This window comes from Aphidius gifuensis, linkage group LG5 (assembly GCF_014905175.1).
Source record: "Aphidius gifuensis isolate YNYX2018 linkage group LG5, ASM1490517v1, whole genome shotgun sequence".
Classification (NCBI taxonomy): domain Eukaryota; kingdom Metazoa; phylum Arthropoda; class Insecta; order Hymenoptera; family Braconidae; genus Aphidius; species Aphidius gifuensis.
In genome coordinates, this window is record NC_057792.1 from 21,104,639 (window position 1) to 21,124,926 (window position 20,288).

Genomic DNA, 20,288 nt, shown 5'->3' on the forward strand with positions numbered 1-20,288 from the left:
TTATAAAACATGTACCATTTGAAATTAAAACACCAAAATTTAGGTCGAGCAACACTTCATGAATGGGCATTGATATTCTACGGAACAGCAACAGTACCAGATAGAACAGAATACGCATTGTACAGTCCAGCAAGTGTTAATTTACCTAAAAAACAATTACAAAAATTACGTGATTCAAATTATTCTAAAAATGCATTAAATACATATGCTACTAAAATTAAATTAAACAAATCTGGTAAATTAAATAGTATGAGTCAATCATACGTGACAAATTTACAACAAATATCATCATCTTCATCATCAAATAAAAAAAATAAATTACGAGGACAACATAAAAATGGTAAATCAGCAAATCGACAAGTAACAAAACCAACTGTACAGCCACAACGTGGATTAACAACTGGACGTGGTTCAATTGTGACAATAAAACCACGTGTACGTAGCACACCAAGACCACTAACAACATCAACAACAATACTAACAATAACAACACCTAAAAATCAAAAGAAAAATTTAAAACAATTAGCAGCTGCTTCAGCAACAACTACAACAACAACAACAACTTCTGCACCAGTACAAAATGGACTTATACTCATGGAACCAATTGTTAAAACAATTAACATAAATAATAATAATAATAACAACAATAAAGTACCAGTTGTATTTCAACAATATCCAAAAATACAACAACTTTATCCACTTTATCCTGTGTATGCTGGTGCAAGAGGTGTTGACCAACATCCAGCACGTGTTAAAGGACTTGATTTACTTCGTGATCAACAGATCGAAACGAGAAATCTTCAACTAACTGACAAGGGTATTCAATTGTTGTTATTGTTATTGATCGGTGTATAAATATGTGCACAATTTTGTTGATTTATAAGTGTGTTGCTGTATTATTTATTTTATTAAGCTTCGTAGTTTTTTTTTTCTTTGAAATAGTTGTTATTTTTTTTATAGATTAGATGTTTATTTGCAATAATTTTTGCAATTATTATTTTCGTTATTTAACGAGCTTTAAAATTATTGTAGAAATATTTTTTTTCTATTTTCATTTAGTTAATTAAGAGTGCATTGCGATAATGTGTCAAGTGTGATTTACGAATTAATTTTTTTTTATTGGTTTTATTTATTTTTCGAATTAATAACAATTCAAGGGTTTTTATTTTTAAATATAGTTTTTTTAAGTGTCACGAAGTAAAAATTGGCAGCAAAAAGAAAAATCAAATAAGGGAGTGTAGAAAAATTTTCTCTCATTTTCACAACGACCACCCTTATTTTTTTAATATTTTTTTTTATTTTATTTTTTGCTACCCATGGTTAAAGTTTATATCACGACGTCGCTCAGTTTTTCTTCCATTTATTTTTTTTTTACTCTTTTTTATATATTATTTTTCTTTTTATAATTTTTTTTTTACTCTGCTGCCTATACATGCCCCAACGTACACAGAATCCAGTGCTTTTGCACCCCGAGGGTTGAGAAAATTTTCCCCTGGTGTCGTGAAGCTTTATTAATTTTTTTTTTTCCAACGTTGGCGCCAAGCTATCTTCATATCTATAGATTCAGTCTAGCAACAGAAGCACATAAACGTGAAGCTAAACTCTACATTTAAAAAATAAAAATCAAACATATATTTTTTAACGCAAAAAATAAACTAAATAAACCACTAAGCAGTTTTTTAAAAAATCCACTTGGATAATATTTTTTCAAATAAATGATATCAGTTTTTATTTTTCTAAAAATACAACCATCTTTTTTAAAAAATAATTATTCAAATTGTATATCTTTATGTTGAATATTTATTCATTAAATTTATAAAATCAATAATATTATTTATTTAACAATGCCAATAAACAAACAATCACAAAAGCCAATTATTTTTTCGAAATTACCATTTTATATTTAACAAAATAATTCATTTATTTTTTCATCTACATTTAATGATTTAAATATTTAAATATAATTTACACATAAATTAAACACTCAGTTTGAATTAAACAAAGTGTTTTTATAAAATTTATTCAACCCAGTTAATTGATGAAATAATAAATAATAAAAAAGTGTGTTTTTTAAATTTACAAGAATAAAAAATATACACGTCTAGTTTATCATTAGCATGTGTATGTTAAAAATGTTGCGTAATTTTTTTTTATTTAACCAACGTGACCAAGTGTTTATTTATCGTATTATAAATTTATCATTTTACAAAATATACCAATTGTTTATTTTTTTTTCACTTATTTATACACTACCTAGCATGTGTTACATCATTTTTTTTTCTTAGCAAAATTTCAAGTTTGTTTAATGTCAGTCAGCATGCCTGTAACAACAATATTAATAATAATAATAATTCATAAAAAAATATAGAAATTTAGATCAATATGATGTGTTTCGAAAAATTTCACAAGCTGACATTTAAACTTGAAGAATGAAGATGCTTGATTTAAATTTCAACATAAAAATATAAAAATTATAATTTTTTGTAAATAAATTCAAGTATAATAATAATAATAATAATAATATTTTAATGTTTAATTTACAGATTCATTGAATGAATGGGAGATGGTATTTTATGGTACCGAGACACCACCTGGAATTGATGATGAAATTGATAAGGATAAATCAGCAACACCAGATATTTATGCAAATAATGATAACATACCACCTGATGTGCATCAAAATGTTGTTGATACCGAGGGTGATCCATTATTGGGAAGTCAAAAAGTTGATTTAATATCACATCCAGAAAGTCAACGTCCAACAACTGAAAATCATAGTAATGCTGGCTGCAATGTATTCAACTCAAGCCGGTGCCTAGGTGGGTGCCTCTTCATTCTTCTTCTTCTACAGACATTGACTAAAGAAACAAGCTGAAGTGATTATACACTTTATTGTTTTATTATTTATTTATTTTTATTTTTTATTAAATATTTTATTTTTGTCTGTTTGACAGACAATACTCGGGGCAATTTTTTTTTTTTTTTTTTTTTTTTAAATTTAAAAAAAGAAACAATTCTTTTTTTTCTTTTTCTTTGCTTTTTTATATAGAAAAATATATTCAATGTGTCTAACGAGTGTGTGAATGTGTTTGTGTTCTTGTCTATCTGGTTGTGGGTGAGAAACATTTTTATTATTTTTTTTTTTCCACAATAATGGTGAGGTAATTTTTACTTGAATATTAAAATGGTGTTCTTAAAGTCTCTTCGTGGTTCTTTGAGTAAAAATAAAATTTAAAAAAAAAAAAATAATAATAAACAGGGAGTGGTTAAACAAAGAAAATATATATTTAAAAAATATAAATAAATCATTAAATTCGTGGATGCATTATCAACCGCAGTTGACCTCATTTTTTTTTTTGTTTTTTTACTTGGGAATAATTTTTTCTTTTAACAATATGAAACACGTTCAGGGTGATGATTTTATTTATTTAATTTTTTTGTTTTAAATTAATGATAATTGGTAATTAACTAGTGCATATTTAAAATTTATTTATTTTTATTACGGGGTGTTGATTATTTTAGAAAAAAAAATTCACTGCCTCGGAAAACAAATTATAATTGTATGAAAATTACGAGACTAAATGATACTTTTCCGGTGTTCAATGTTCATAATTGATACACGTGATACTTGCTCAAGTGACGTCATCAAAATGACGTATTTGTGTCTCCCAATTGACCCACTGACAATAGAAGTATTTTTTTTTTTTTTTGTTTCATTTTGTATTAAATATTTTAAAATGAGATACTAAAAGTATTGTCAAGTCATGAGAACATTGTCACTGTAAATATTTTAGAAATTTAATTTTATTGCAGTGGTATTTGTCCAGTGACACAACAATTTCGATTAATATAAATCAATCTTCCTCGTGTGTCTCATCCTTATGTTTCGCTTGAAATTACATTTCGGTTTTTAAAATTATTTAAAAAGTATAACGTAAAGACAAATACATTTGCCAATGTTCGATTGAAAATGAAAGATAAAAACAAATTAATCTCGTGCTTCGAAGCTCCATATCTTTTTTTAAAAGTGGAAATTTAAAAACAAAAAAAATTAATACTTTACTCTTGTAATATAATGAAAAATAAAATTAATGATAATAAAATATAAATAAAATATAATCAAGGGCACAGTGAACATGTGCCATCCAGTGTTCAAGATAGAGTCATTTTTTTTTTTTTTTTTTTTCATCTTTTTCGTTTGTGGTAATTGAAAAAGAAGAAAAAGAATTGTATTGATAAAAATAAAATATAAATGTGGATATAATAGAATGAATGAATTGAAAAATAAAAATATCAATTTTTTTTTTTTTTAAATTTTTCATTCAAAAATAATAATTATAAAATTTTCTTATCACGTCGTGATGAAAAAGTGCAATTAAATAACCCGACGGAATATTAATCACATGAAAAAATAAAAATAAAAAAAATCGTAGCGTTGCCAAATAATTAAAATATAAGATAGTTATATATCATAATTAGAAAAATAATAATTAATAAAAATAAAAATAAATGAAATAAATGAAAGTGGGCGTCTGTGGGTGCTTTTTAATGTTGAAGCGTTTAATGAATCAGTATTAAATGATGTTAGATACGTCGACGTTTACCGATAATTAATTAAAAAAATGCATAATAATTTCTGTAAATACACAACTTAAATTTAAAATATAAATATATATAATTCAATGTAAAGCACAAGGCCGTAACATTTGAAACACCAAAAAGTAAAGAAAAAAAAATATATATATATGATACCAGTTAAAAACAAATATATATATTGAATTTTTAATTATTTTTTTTGTCGATTGACTATTTGCCATCACTGCAGTTACGGTTCCATTAAAATAATTATTAATAAAATTAATTTGATCGCACATTGAGCTCGTGAAATTTTTGTAAAGTGACGATAATAAAATAAAATAATTCTTGTAGTCCATAAGTTTTTTGAAAATAAAAATTAATGACATTTTTAAAACGAGATAAATTGAGCAGTTTAAAAAAATTTCATATACCAGTAATACCGTCCTCGATACTGGATCAAAAAATAAAAAAACAAAGCCTCGAAATAATTGGACAGAAATAAAAATTTTAAATCTAATAAATTACAATAAATATTTATATAAAAATTAATAATAATTACAAACTGCCGATTTTTAAAAAATATGCTAAAGTATTAAAATAAATTTATAATTTAAAATTTTTTATAAACCAGTGTATTATCATCAACGAAAAAAAAAATTTCTGTTTATTTTCGACAAAGAAATTTCATAAAAATAATTTGTAAAAAATATTTCGCGAATTGTAACAATATCTGTGATTGATGATTTAATTCATGTTATAAACAGCTTATTTAATTTGTTATTATTTCTGTATGATAATTCAATTTTTAAATATCTTATTTTGCTATTTCGTAATATTTAACATTTTAATTTGCCATCTGTTGCCATGCTATTTTCAGTGAGCATCTAATTCTACAATAAATGATAATATTTGTTAATAATAAATAAAATAGAAACCGTGATTTTTATTAATAGTAAAAATTATTTTAATAATAAATAACAATAATTTATTGTTATTTATCGTTCATATAAAATATTGTTGAAATATATTTCTACATTTTATCTTTATAAAGCTTAAAAAAAAAACTACATTTTTGTTTATAATTATTAACAATTGTTTCACGTACATATCTATTAATTTAAATTCATATCTTGTTATTTTACTGTATTTATTAATTTTTTAATTTATTATCAATTTTATTCAAACGTGCTAAATCAAAAAAAAAGAAATAAAACAATTTTAATTTGACCCAATTAAATGTTAACAAGTGAAAAAAAATATTAAATTTTTCACATCCACCGTAATCTGCTCAACATCACAACCACGAAAGTACTTTGGTTAGTCATTGAATTGTATAAATCGTCAATTAAAATTAAAATTAATTTAAAAAAAATAAAAAGAATTATATAGACGTCAAGAAAATTAAAAATGGCAAGATGTAAAAGTTAAAAAATGGAAAAAGAAAAAGAGTAAATTCTACATAATACCATTGAATGATTAATATTTCAAATGATTTTATTTATTTATTTTTTTCTTTTATAAATATCGATACAAAGTGTGATGATGATGATGAAGATGATGAAGATGATGTGTTATCGAAATGTACAATACATGCTGCAAACGCGATGGGCCAAATGAAATTGAGTCAGTAATAGTTAAAACATTCCTAATTTTTATTTAAAGTGATGATGATAATTAACAATAAAAAAATAATTAAAATCGTACTGGTCCTTCGTGAAAGCATCAAGATAATGTATATGTATATCAATTGTAAATGTTTGTATGTAATATAAAATGTATCTCTACTTGGAGAGGGCGACATATCTTAAGTTACAAAAAAAAAAAAAATATTAATAAATAAATAAAATACATAAATAATTATAATTAAATAAATCAACGCGTATATATTCAAATTGTATGAAAATAATAATCAATCAATATTATTTACTATTTTTTTTTTTTGGATTAATTTCGTGCGCGAAAGAAATTTATTATGAAAATATATTAGTACATATTTATAAATAATAAATTAATTGTCACAAAGTTATTATTATTATTATTTTAGAATGAATGTGATGAGCGATTTTTCGCAAGTACATATTATGAATTTAGATTTAAGTTATTGAAAATATTATGAAGCTTATATATGCAAAGGAAAAAAAAAAATAAATGAAATTTGTATATCATGAATCAATTAAATGAGGAAAAATCCTGAATAACATTCTGCATGCTAGTCACCTTTTTTTATGCTCTCAATAATAATATAAGCTTTTTTTTATAAACAAAAAAACCAACAACTCAATTTTTTATTTGTCTTTAATTTTTTTTCTATGAAAAAAAATTTCATTTTAAATTTGATACTCTTGTGTATGATGTGTCACTGTGTGGGGTGGCTTTTCATTTTTTTTTTTTTTTTCTTTTAATTTCCATACATATCTTTAATCATCAACTCCCTTGAAAAAAAAAAAAAAAATTTCTATTTTCCATTATGTTTATTTTTTCTGTTAAATAAAAAATAATAATAATTTTTTTTTCACTCTATTTTCATGTAGATATACAAACAAGTGTGTATAGAAATATAATTTTTTTTATTTTTTTTAAATTTAAAAAAAAAAAAATAAAAACACAAGTTTTTAAAGTTTTTTTTAAATAAATTTTTCTTTTGTTTATTATTGCTTAAAGTTGATTTTTTTTTTTTTTATTTGAAAAAGTTGAGTATATATATATGAACAGGTTTTTATATATCGAGACAACATAATGGTCTCTCGACAGGGACGATATACTATTGCACAGCAGTGCGGAATATCTCAACCCAGCAACTACCACCACATCTCATCTCCACACCCAAATTGCACATGTACAAGCAAAAATTGACCTTTCCCAGATAAGCTTCATCACCACCACCACCACCACCACAACTACCACCACCACCACGGTGAGTCTAATTTCTCTCATTCACTATTCTATTATCATTATCATCATTTCCATTTCATTCACAACTAACAAACAACTAAATAAACTAAATAAAAATAATAATACATTGAAAAAAAAAAAAAACACAAGATATATATAATGCTAAAATTATTATAATAATATATGTATGTTTCAATGAATCACTGTAAAATAATAATACACAAAACTCGTTAGTCATATGACATTTTGAATTAATTTTCAACAGCCACTAACATGAATTTTCTCTCTGCCACATACAAATACAACTAATTAACAATACAAAATTTTAATTGAAATATAAATGCATGTTTTATATGTATATCAAATTCAATCACGTATGCATGTATTTTTATTTTTAAATTATTATTTTATTATGCTATTAAATGTTGCTTTTATAATTGTGCTTATTATTATCATCATGTGAAGAATTTTCATTTATAAATTGAAAAAAAAAAAATAATTAAATATTCAATTAAATTTTGTTGACATTAATTTATTAATTATTTTATTTTATATTTTTTTATTATTATTATTTTGTTTTTTTTTTGTTTTTATTATTACAGAGTGCCAAGAAAAATGGTATTTATTTGATGGAAGATGCTTTTCCAAGTGTCCTTTGAGTACTTACCCGGCATACAGCCAACAAATAAATGTTTGTACCATGTGCCATTATTCGTGTTTGAATTGTTCTGGACCTTCAGATGTCGAGTGTATATCCTGTCATGATGACTCAACTCTTCTCTCATTAAATACACAAGAATATCAGTGTGTATCAAAGTCACTTGAATGGACAACACAATCAACAAAATGGTTTTATCGTATGACTGTTATTGTTACCATTAATTTAATTATCATACTTGCTATTTTTATTTACTACAAGTGGAAAATTTATAATCAAGGATACACTGAAGTTTCTCTTGTTAATAATGATGATGAAAATAATTCACTTATTGTTTCAACTTTGAAAAATCAACAAACATCTGAAAGCGATTAATTTTTTACCTTTAAATATTTTAGCAACATAAATTATATATATTTTTTAAATGAAAAATTTTGATAAATTTATTTTATTTTTCATAAATAAATGTGTACATATTTTGTGTAATTGAAATTACAAATTTTTTGAAATATTTTTCTTGATTTTAATTAAACAAGTCAAATTAAAAATTGCCAAGCATTATCAAGATGTAATTTTAATTCCGACAACTGTTCACTAGTCTTCAAAATACGTTAATAAATAATAACGTTTTTTTTTTTTTTAATTTATTTTTTTCTTTTCATTGTCGTAATTTTGTTTTTTTTTTAAATTACATAACTAGCATTTGTGTGAATTTTAAAATGCAATACTTAACATGCAATATACTGCTCAAATGTTTTAGTATTTAATTTTATATTTATATCTCATTTTGATAATTACATGTGAATTTATTTATCTAGATGATTATCATGTTAGTTAATTCCTGTGATCATGTAATATAAGAAAAAAATAATTGTCCATGTAAATAAAAGTATGAAAATCATTGAAATAAAAAAAAATATAATTGTAAAATTAATTTTGTGTTACTTTTTCATCTTGATGTTGTCCTGTTTCGATTGGAGAATAAATCAATGGTCAAATGGAGCTATTACTATTAAAATTCTAGCTACATATAAAATAAAATTGATGCTGTGTAAAATGATGGCAATGAAGAAAACACTCTCTCCTATTTCATCCCCTATTGCTCTATTGATTTTATAAACTCAATATAAATATGGCAGTCGGGCTTGGTCCTCCAAAAACTCAACATGTATTGCTGTTCATTTTTTTTAAGATTTTTATTCATTTCATTATTTTTTTATGTCTGTGAGTATTTAAAAACAACAAAAAATATAATAATCATTTTCAACTACTCAAAGTGTTTTAATTAATTAATTAAATTTTTTGAATTTCGATTATTTTAATTATCATCAGGTTTATGCTCAGAAGATGAAGAAAGATTGGTAAGAAATTTATTTAGAGGATACAATAAACTCATCAGGCCAGTTCTCAATTCTTCAGATACAGTTTTAGTACATTTGGGTTTAACATTTACACAGCTACTCAGTGTGGTATGTATATTTATTTATAAAATCAACTAAATAATTTTTTTTGATAATTAATTTTTACTTTGTTTTAAAAGAATGAAAGAAATCAAGTTATGAAATCAAATGTTTGGATGGATTTAAATTGGAATGATTATCAATTTAAATGGGATAAAAATGAGTATGATGGTATCGAAACAATTCGTGTACCATGTGACAAGGTTTGTTGAATAATAAAAATAACATTAACAAATTAAAATAATTTATAAATGTGTTTTTTTTTTTAACAAGGTTTGGAAGCCAGACATTGTGTTGTTTAACAAGTAAGTTTATTAATTTGTAATTTAAAAATAACAAATTAAACTGATGGCTATTATAATTTTTCAACAGTGCTGATGGTAATTATGAGGTTCGTTATAAAAGCAACGTGGTCATAACATCAGATGGCTCAGTGAATTGGGTACCTCCAGCAATATTTTTGAGTTCATGTGCAATCGACGTAACATATTTTCCATTTGATCAGCAAACTTGCATTATGAAATTTGGCTCTTGGACATTTAATGGTGATCAAGTTGCACTGGCATTTCCGATAAATAAATCATTCATTGATTTATCAGACTATGGACGAAGTGGAGCATGGGATATAATTGATGTACCAGCATACTTAAATACTTACAGAGATATCAACAAAACAGAAACAGACATAACATTTTATTTGATAATCAGACGTAAAACATTATTCTACACAGTAAATTTAATTCTTCCAACAGTGCTGATATCATTTCTTTGTGTTCTTGTATTTTATTTACCAGCTGAAGCAAATGAAAAAGTAACACTTGGTATCAGTATTCTTTTGTCACTGGTTGTGTTTCTTTTACTTGTTAGTAAAATATTGCCACCAACGTCATTGGTAATGCCATTAATATCGAAATATTTATTATTTACATTTATCATGAATACTGTTAGTATACTGGTAACAGTTGTTATATTAAATTGGAATTTTCGTAGTCCAAGAACACATGCAATGTCAAAATTAGTACGTCAAATTTTTTTAAGAATTTTACCACGTATATTATGTATGCAAAGACCAAAAAAAACACGTTTAAGGTGGATGATGGAAAGACCAAATTTAAGTATAACAAAAAATAGCAATTATTCATCAAGTTTTACTGAAATGACAAATATAAATGATCATAATAAAATTGAAACTGTTGAATTATCTGATCTTCATCATCCAAATTGTAAAATTAATCTTGATGCACATGTATCAACAATTGGAGGATCAAGTACAGCTAATGGAACATATCATGGATTTGATATTAAAAGAGATTCAATTACTTCGGATTCAGCAACAATGGGAACAATGGCTACAAAAGCACTCAGTGCTGTTGAATTTATATCTGAACATCTTAAAAATGAAGATCTTTTTATTCAGGTTTTATTTTATTTAATTTTATTAATTTAAATTTATATTTTTATAATTATTTGTTTTTTATTTTTTTGTTTTCAGACACGTGAAGATTGGAAATATGTGGCAATGGTTATTGATCGTTTACAACTTTATATATTTTTTTTTGTAACGACATTTGGAACAATTAAAATTCTCATGGATGCACCACATATTTTTGAATATGTTGATCAAGAAAAATTGATTGCAATGTATACAAAAAATCAATCTATTGTTAATTAGCATTGTTCCTTGTTTTTTAATCAAGTCATTGAAATGACGAAATTTAGCCTCATTAAATTCTTCGACAAGAGGGAAAATTCTTCTTTGCAACGAGTACAATAATTATTATTTAAAATTATCGAGGAATTGAAGAAAGGGGTGCTAAATTATATCGAATTTAATACAACTTAATATTTTATTGATAGATGATATTTAATGTTACTCAGGTGAATTGAATTAATGCTCAATAATTTTGTTGTTTTCAACAAATGCAATATTACAGATCAAATTATTTTATCAATAATTGAAAACAAAAAATATATTTACAATAATTATTAATATACATATAAATTGTCAATGACAAAACTACCTCAAATAAAAAAATAAAATACAAATGAAAAAGTACAAAATAAAATATTGAAAAATGTTAAAACAATATTATATTTAAATTTAAAAAAAAAAAAAATACAAACAGTACAAAATAATTTATAAAATAAATTTAGAAAATAAAAATATGTTTGCAAATAGAAAAAAGAAAATATGTAAATTTAAAAAAATAAAATAAAATAATTTATTGAGATAATTAAATAATGTAGATTGATTAAAATTATATTTAAAAAATTTTTTTGTAGTAATTTTTGCTGATGATAAATAAAGTTGAATTTAAATTAAAAAAAAATGAGTTATTTTTTTATTTATTGCATAATATTTTAATTGATTTAAAAAAGAAAAAAAAAAGGAAAAAATTTATACGAGGCTGGTAATTTAGGTAGCACTATTTCTTCTTCTACTCGACGAGCTTTTTATTGATTATCTTCAAGCTGCTTCAAGCACAGAGAGACATGGCAGTCAGGGTGGATGCTTTTCCGCCCAAAATGTACTGTTTCTCAAAGTTTTTTAAATTTATACTTATTTCTGCTGTTTTTTGTGTTGGTATGTCATTAAAGTATCAATTATAAATTATAAAAAAAAGTATCTATCAATAAACATCAAATATTTATTCAATATACCAATATTTATTTATTTATTTAGGATTCTGTTCAGAAGATGAAGAAAGATTGGTTCGTGATTTGTTTAGGGGCTACAATAAGCTCATAAGACCTGTCCAAAACATGACTGAAAAAGTTCATGTAAGATTTGGACTTGCATTTGTACAACTAATCAATGTGGTAATTAAAATTTAAATTAAAAAAAATGATTAATTAATTTATAATTGTATCAACTTGACAAGTAATATTTTTTTATATTTTATTAAACAATTTAGAATGAAAAAAATCAAATTATGAAGTCAAATGTGTGGCTGAGATTTGTTTGGACTGATTATCAACTCCAGTGGGATGAGGCCGATTATGGTGGTATTGGAGTGCTTCGTTTACCACCTGATAAAGTATGGAAGCCTGACATAGTTTTATTTAACAAGTAAGTTTATTTATTTCCATCATAATTATTAAAAATTTCGATGATAATAATGTCAATTTTTTTGTTACAGTGCTGATGGAAATTACGAGGTACGTTACAAAAGCAACGTACTAATTTATCCAACTGGAGAAGTACTCTGGGTTCCACCAGCAATCTACCAAAGTTCATGTAAAATATTTAAACTATCTTATCTTGATTAAATTATAAAACAATGAAATAAAAAAATATTTATTTGTTGCAAATAACAGGTACAATTGACGTAACATATTTTCCATTTGATCAACAAACTTGCATCATGAAATTTGGCTCATGGACATTCAATGGTGATCAGGTATCACTTGCTCTTTACAATGACAAAAATTTTGTTGATCTATCAGATTACTGGAAGAGTGGAACATGGGATATCATAAGTGTTCCAGCATATTTGAATACTTATCAAGGAGATTTTCCAACAGAAACAGATATAACATTTTACATAATAATCAGACGTAAAACATTATTCTACACAGTAAATTTAATTCTTCCAACAGTGTTGATATCATTTCTTTGTGTTCTTGTATTTTATTTACCAGCTGAAGCTGGTGAAAAGGTAACACTTGGTATTAGTATTCTTTTGTCCCTGGTTGTGTTTCTTTTACTTGTCAGTAAAATATTACCACCAACGTCATTGGTGCTTCCATTAATTGCAAAATATTTATTATTTACATTTATCATGAATACAGTTAGTATATTGGTAACAGTTGTTATTATTAACTGGAATTTCCGTGGTCCACGTACACACAGAATGCCACACCTAATACGTAAAATATTTTTAAAATATTTACCAACAATATTGTTAATGAGACGACCAAAAAAAACACGTTTAAGATGGATGATGGAAATACCAAATGTAACATTACCAGCATCAAATTATTCTGGTAGTCCAACTGAATTACCAAAACATTTACCAGGTTCAATTGCAAAATCTAAAATGGAAATAATGGAATTGTCTGATCTTCATCATCCAAATTGTAAAATTAATCGTAAAGTACATAATACAACATCAACAAGTACTGGTGCTGTTGGTGGTGTTGGTGTTGGTGTTGGTAATGATGGTATGGGTGATCGTAGAGGTTCAGAAAGTTCTGATTCTGTTTTATTAAGTCCAGAAGCAACAAAAGCAACTGAAGCTGTTGAATTTATTGCTGAACATCTTAGAAATGAGGATCTTTATATTCAGGTTTTTCAACAATTTTTTTTATTTGTTTTTTAAAAGTTTTAATTTATCTTTGTTGTTAAATATTTAACTTTGATGTTTTTGTTGTAGACTCGAGAGGATTGGAAGTATGTCGCCATGGTGATTGATCGTTTACAACTCTATCTCTTTTTCATTGTTACGACTGCTGGTACCATTGGAATTTTAATGGATGCACCACATATATTTGAGTATGTTGATCAAGATAGAATCATCGAAATATATCGTGGAAAGTAAATTTATTTATTCCAAATATTTTACACGTTTTTAACAATCAACAAAAAACAGCTCAGTGTCTCTCCCTCTTTTTTTTTTATTTTAAATCATTTCGATTGAAGACACGTTAGAAAATATAATTTTCAAGTCTTGATGATTGAAAATTTACGCGCGTGAAATAAATACAATTTTAAAAATTGAATTAATTTTTTTATATTTAACAAAAATAATATCGTCGCACATACAGCAAATTCAAAACTAATTTTTAGATTAGATAAAAAACTTTTTAAAATTAGCACGATGTTGATATGTTTATTGTTTTTTAAAAAATAATTTATACAAATATTTAAATACTAGAATTAAGTCATGTAATCCAGTAAATATCTTTATCGAAAAAGATGAAAATAAAAAAGGTAGAAATCGTACTGAATTAATTGTAAGTGGAGGACATTCTAAAGTAGTCGTCATTATGTTTTTTTAATATTTTATTTTGTTATTAAACTCTCGACAGTTTAGTCTTCCTTACGATAAAAAAATAAATAAATAAATAAATATATAATTAGTCAAACGTAAGGGCGCAATTGTTTATATATAAATTTTATTACGATTGTTCAGAGAGAAAGTATTTAATGATATTATATTTTACTAATGTTTTTTTATTTGTTAAATTATTTTGTTGGTTAATTTATTTAGTGTTTTTTTTTATTTATTAAATGCTAGGTGTACCAGGGTAATGCTCAATTATTTAACTAAATAACAAATTGATATTCAATATCCGACAAATAAATTACAATACTCTGAACCTTGATGCATGATTATTTCAGTTTTAGCTCAGCATATATAATCATTCGAAATTAGTGATAAATAAAGCGTAAGGAAGAAAAAATAATTGATTAATCAATTAGCTATTTAAAAATTCGCATAAGTTCTAAATTATAATATTGTATTTTAGTCTTTATCATTGAGTAAGTTTATGATGCCTGTATACATTTGTCATTAATAAACTAAATAAAAAATATATAAAATATATTTTTAATTAAATCAGTTATTTGATAACCATGTCTCCAAATTTTCCAAATAGATCCTAGACTTGAGCATCTTGGATACAAGAAGAAGCAGATTGAATTCATTTTTAAAATTTTAAATTAATAAAAAATCACAGTCATTTTTATATTTTTATTATTAATTAATCATCACGCCATCTATATTTAATTAACAAATAATAATAATTTAAAATTAAACATTATATATATAAACAAAGGAATATTTATTTATTTATTTTTTTTGAATTTTATAATGACTTTTTCTATTGAAAGAAATTTTTTTATTTAAATAAATTATTTTTATATATATTTAGTGATTTGACTTGATTATTTTGATTGAAATAATATAATTATTAATTAATAAATGCACAAAGGATCACTGAAATAAAATTATTCTCATCAGGAGATTAAAAATCAAGAAAAAAAAAGCTATTTTTGTTCGTTATTTTTGTTTTATTTAAATAAAAAAAAAATGTCAAAATCAGAAGGTGGACCAGGTCCATCAACATCTGGTGTATCTCGTGTTAAAGATGATAAAGTTGATGAACCAGTTGAAAAAAAACAAACAGTTCTTGAAACACATGGTTATTCTTTGGGCAAAACTATTGGTACTGGTTCCTATGCAACTGTCAAGGTAACAGCATAATTTAATAACTGCAACAAATAATAAAAATGATAAATTAAAATATTATATTTAATATAAAATATAGATTGCTCAATCAGATCGTCATGACTGTGATGTTGCAATAAAAATTGTATCAAAATTCCAAGCACCAAATGATTATTTAAAAAAATTTTTACCACGTGAAATTGAAGTTGTCAAGGGTCTCAGACATTCAAACTTGATACGTTTTTTACAAGCAATTGAAACAACTCATCGGTTAGTTATTAAAATATAAATTTAAAAAATTATAAATTAATTATTTACAATTTAAATCAGAGTTTACATTATAATGGAGTATGCTGAAAATGGAAGTTTACTAGACATAATACGTCGTGATTCGTACATTGACGAGGTCAGAAGTAGAAAATGGTTTCGAGAATTGATAGAAGCTGTTCAACATTGTCATGATCGTGGTGTTGTTCACAGGTAAATGAAAAATAAATAAAATAAAAAATTTAAATGATTATGATATTTTTAAATTTAATAAAAGAGACATCAAGTGTGAAAATCTTTTGATGGATCAATATTATAATATAAAAATATCAGACTTTGGATTTGCACGTGGACATATGAAACAAAATAAGGATGGTATAACACCACTCAGTGAAACATTTTGTGGTAGTTATGCATATGCATCACCAGAAATATTACGTGGAATTCCATATCAACCAAATTTAGCTGATATATGGTCACTTGGTGTTGTACTTTATGCAATGGTTTATGGAAGACTTCCATTTGATGATACAAATTATGCTCATCTTCTAAAGGTACCAAGGTATATAATTAACAACAACGACTAACGCGTTTAATATTAATTTCCATACTATTAATTATATATTTAAATGATAATAATTCAACAACACAATGTCATGTTAATGTCATGTTGTTATTATTTTTTGTTTAGCAAGTTCAAAGCAAGGTGACATTTATTAAATATCCAAAAGTATCATATGCATGTCGAGCATTGATATCGAGAATTCTTGTTCCACAAAGATCACGAGCAAGAATTGAAGCAATCAAACAAGATCCTTGGCTAATAATACCAACAACATCAGTACATACATCAGTCTCAAATGAATCAATTGTTGATATTATCAAAAATGATAATCAAGTTGCAATTGAACCACAAATAGTATTATCTGATGATAAAGTACAAGATTTGTCAAGCTAAATAATTATCATTTTTTTTATTACACATACCCCTTTGATAATAAATTATTTTTATTTTTCTATTTTATAAAAATGTAATGTTGTTTTTTTTGATGGTCATATATTTAATCTGTGCTTGGCAAGAATTAATAGCATCACTGTGCTGATGGCAAATAGACCAGCTGATGTTACATTTTGATAATTAATAGGTGAATTGTCTGGAAAAAAAAAGTTTCAATAATTAAATATTAATTTTATATTTTAAAATTTATTCTTTTTCACTGACCATTTGTGTTGGTCACTTGCTGGTATTCTAAACTCTTGTCAACTGCTTTTTTCCATTTGCTATATAAAATATCTCTATCTATAGAAGAAAAATAATATCAATAACAATTTAAGTACAACAAAAAAAAAATAATATTAATATTAATTTACCATTATCTGATATTGAAGGTAAAAATGTATCACTTGGTACAGTTGTATCAATTTTAAAATCCCATTTTTTAATACCCTCAGCACTTCCAGCAGCCATTGCAACACCAAGTGCTGTTGTTTCACTCATAAGAGGCCTGACTAGCTTGTTGAATAAATAACCAATTAATTTTACTAAATTATTAATTAAATAATTTTATTAAACAACAATTATTTCTCTTACCAATTGGAATACCACATATGTCAGCTTGCATTTGCATTAACAATTGATTATTTGTCATTGCTCCATCAGCAAGTAATTTTGTTAATGTCAATCCAGTATCTTTTTCCATGGCTTCTAAAATATCTCTAATTTGAAAACAAACTGACTGCAATGCTGCTTTAATTATTTGTGATTTTTTTGTATCCTCTGTTATTCCACATATAATACTAAATAAAAAAATAAAAAATAAAATAAACAATTTTATTTATTAAATAATAATAATTATACCTTGTTGCATCTTTTCTCCAGTAAGGTGCATAAAGACCAGCAAATGCTGGTACAAAAATAATTCTATTATCACCAGGTATTTGTTCAACAATTTTTTCACAATCTTTAATTTCATCAAGCATATTTAAATTATCTTTAAGCCAATCAAGTACACCACCAGCAATAGCAATTGATCCTTCCAATGCATAAACTGGTCTTGATTTTGGTCCCATTTGATAAGCAACAGTTGTAATTAATCCATTATTTGATTTAACAATTGTTTCACCAGTATTATAAAGTAAAAAACAACCAGTACCATATGTACTTTTAGCTTGTCCACGTTGTAAACACATTTCACCAATAAGTGCTGATTGTTGATCACCCAAACATCCAGATATTGGTACACCTTTTAATAAGCCTTCTTGTATGTGTCCATATATTTCTGATGAACTTCTTATTTGTGGCAGTATGTCATATGGTATATCAAAAAATAATAACAAAGTTGGATCCCATTGTAGTGTTGATATATTCATGAGCATTGTACGTGATGCATTTGTAACATCTGTACTATGTGCACCACCATTGATACCACCAGTTAAATTCCATATCAACCATGAATCAATTGTTCCAAACATTAAGCTACCATTTAACATTGCTTTTTTAACATTATCTACATTATCTATTAACCATTTTAATTTTAATGCACTAAAATATGGACTTATTGGTAGACCAGATAATTCTTTGAGGTATATTTCATTATTATTATTACTATTAATTGTATTACTTAATATATCATCAACTAAATCAGCTGTACGCATATCCATCCATGATATTGCATTGTAAAGTGGCTCACCAGTTATTGAGCTCCATACAACTGTTGTTTCACGTTGATTTGCAATACCAATTGCAACAATATCAGAAGGATCAATTGTTAATTGCTGAAGATTAACAACTGTTTGACTAAGACATTCTCTTACTGCTTCTAGTATTTCAATTGGATCCTGTTCAACCCATCCCTCTTTTGGGTATATTAATTTTATTGGTATTTGATGATATGTCAATACTTCAGCATTTTCAGCTGCAAATACCTGTAATTTTTATTATTTATTCATAGACATTTGTTGTTGTTGTTGTTGTTTATTTTTATATTTTATTTGACAATTTGACTCACCAAAAATCTAACACTACTTGTGCCTTCATCAATTGCTCCAACAAGAGGCATTGACTCAAAACACTATTGACATTTGACTAATTATTGCACACTTGAATTAATTATGTTTAGATTATACTATTTGTAAATCACATTTATGACATTATTGAATAATTTTATTTCAATTTATACACTTTTTTTTTATTGATTATTTATATAATTTAATTTTAATTGTTATTTTGATTTACAATAATTATATTTCTAATGATATTATTTAATAGATATAATTTATTAATTTTATGACTATGTATATTATGTATGATAATTATTAATATAAAATAATTATAAATTTTATTATATTATTTTTTAAATGACATTATTGATAAATGATAATTTTATTTTTTTGCAATTTTTTGGAGTAAATCTGTAATATTACAGATGATGCAAAATTTTTTAGACATTTCATTGCCAAACAGCTGGCGCTATTATTTTTCCAGTGACTAAAAAATAAAACTAAATTATTTTTAGCTTTGTCGGTAAAGTAAATAGCAGCTTGAATTTTTATTAAAACAAAATAATAAACAAATTAAACTGAAAAGAAAAATAAAATTTAAATTAAATTAACTAATCATTAGCAATTTCATTTTTAAATTTTTGTAAACACTGAAAAATAAATAAACAAACACAATAATTAATTAATTGAAAATTTTAATTTTTTAATTACAAAAAAATTACATTTTTACAAATTACGTATTTTCATCAATATTTTTACAAAAATGAATATTAAGTAGACGAGTTTTTTTATTAACAATACTTTCGAAATTTTTCCATTCTTTGGAAACGTAAAGATCAAGAACAATATTATTTTTACGTGATATAATTTTTTTTTGTATATCAATAACACACTCAATAGTTGCGACTTGCTCCTGAATTTGTGATATCTAAATGCTTAAGAAGTAAACATTCTTCGAGTGCAAAAGCAACTGACTTTTTAGTAATTTCAACACAATTACTGCAATCAATTGTATGGAGTTTTTTTAAATTTTTCACAATGTTTATAAGTATATCATCATTAAATTTCGTACACGAACTAACACCTAAAATTTTTAAATCTTTCAATTTGCAAATATGTTTCATTGTATCTGAACAAACAAAACGACTAGGAAATATTGTCAATTCTTTGAGTTTTAAACAATGTGTTAAAATTTTAAAAATTGACTCATCAACATCTCGTATATCCTCAATAAAAATTCTACCAAGATTTAATATCAAG

At 24.7% G+C, this 20,288-nt stretch overlaps 5 protein-coding genes across 8 annotated transcripts in view; 4 read left to right on the forward strand and 1 right to left on the reverse strand.

Moving 5' to 3' along the window:
• LOC122858476 (furin-like protease 1, isoforms 1/1-X/2) overlaps nucleotides 1–9,062 on the forward strand; it is a 67,481-nt gene extending 58,419 nt beyond the window's left edge. Inside the window, exons 12-15 of one of the 4 annotated variants that reach the window (XM_044161405.1) lie at nucleotides 44–817; nucleotides 2,544–2,819; nucleotides 7,291–7,492; nucleotides 8,073–8,217. In XM_044161405.1, the coding sequence (XP_044017340.1) occupies nucleotides 44–817; nucleotides 2,544–2,819; nucleotides 7,291–7,445 (1,205 nt within the window). In that variant the 3' untranslated portion in view covers nucleotides 7,446–7,492; nucleotides 8,073–8,217. Of the gene's footprint in view, nucleotides 1–43; nucleotides 818–2,543; nucleotides 2,877–7,290; nucleotides 7,493–8,072 lie in introns of all 4 variants that reach the window. The other 3 variants (XM_044161404.1, XM_044161407.1, XM_044161406.1) reach the window with 3 other exon arrangements.
• Nucleotides 9,063–9,227: 165 nt separating this feature from the next.
• On the forward strand, nucleotides 9,228–11,918 carry LOC122858477 (acetylcholine receptor subunit beta-like 1). The gene is made up of 6 exons (XM_044161408.1): nucleotides 9,228–9,352; nucleotides 9,461–9,597; nucleotides 9,669–9,791; nucleotides 9,862–9,893; nucleotides 9,961–11,005; nucleotides 11,081–11,918. Exons 1-6 carry the CDS (start codon nucleotides 9,295–9,297, stop codon nucleotides 11,258–11,260), a joined length of 1,575 nt encoding a protein of 524 aa, XP_044017343.1. The 5' UTR covers nucleotides 9,228–9,294; the 3' UTR covers nucleotides 11,261–11,918.
• A 145-nt stretch (nucleotides 11,919–12,063) lies between these two features.
• Nucleotides 12,064–15,147, forward strand: LOC122858480 (acetylcholine receptor subunit beta-like 1). The gene is made up of 6 exons (XM_044161410.1): nucleotides 12,064–12,172; nucleotides 12,272–12,408; nucleotides 12,504–12,658; nucleotides 12,729–12,826; nucleotides 12,907–13,877; nucleotides 13,965–15,147. Exons 1-6 carry the CDS (start codon nucleotides 12,082–12,084, stop codon nucleotides 14,127–14,129), a joined length of 1,617 nt encoding a protein of 538 aa, XP_044017345.1. The 5' UTR covers nucleotides 12,064–12,081; the 3' UTR covers nucleotides 14,130–15,147.
• Nucleotides 15,148–15,273: 126 nt separating this feature from the next.
• On the reverse strand, nucleotides 15,274–19,151 carry LOC122858478 (glycerol kinase-like). The gene is made up of 7 exons (XM_044161409.1): nucleotides 19,037–19,151; nucleotides 17,887–18,953; nucleotides 17,620–17,825; nucleotides 17,400–17,537; nucleotides 17,251–17,328; nucleotides 17,016–17,182; nucleotides 15,274–15,805 (listed from the first exon to the last, which is right to left on the reverse strand). The coding sequence occupies exons 1-6, from the start codon at nucleotides 19,085–19,087 to the stop codon at nucleotides 17,082–17,084; spliced, it is 1,641 nt and encodes a 546-aa protein (XP_044017344.1). The 5' UTR covers nucleotides 19,088–19,151; the 3' UTR covers nucleotides 15,274–15,805; nucleotides 17,016–17,081.
• On the forward strand, nucleotides 15,624–17,006 carry LOC122858481 (testis-specific serine/threonine-protein kinase 3-like). The gene is made up of 5 exons (XM_044161411.1): nucleotides 15,624–15,785; nucleotides 15,862–16,031; nucleotides 16,092–16,241; nucleotides 16,306–16,582; nucleotides 16,720–17,006. Exons 1-5 carry the CDS (start codon nucleotides 15,624–15,626, stop codon nucleotides 16,984–16,986), a joined length of 1,026 nt encoding a protein of 341 aa, XP_044017346.1. The 3' UTR covers nucleotides 16,987–17,006.
• Nucleotides 19,152–20,288: the final 1,137 nt, after the last annotated feature.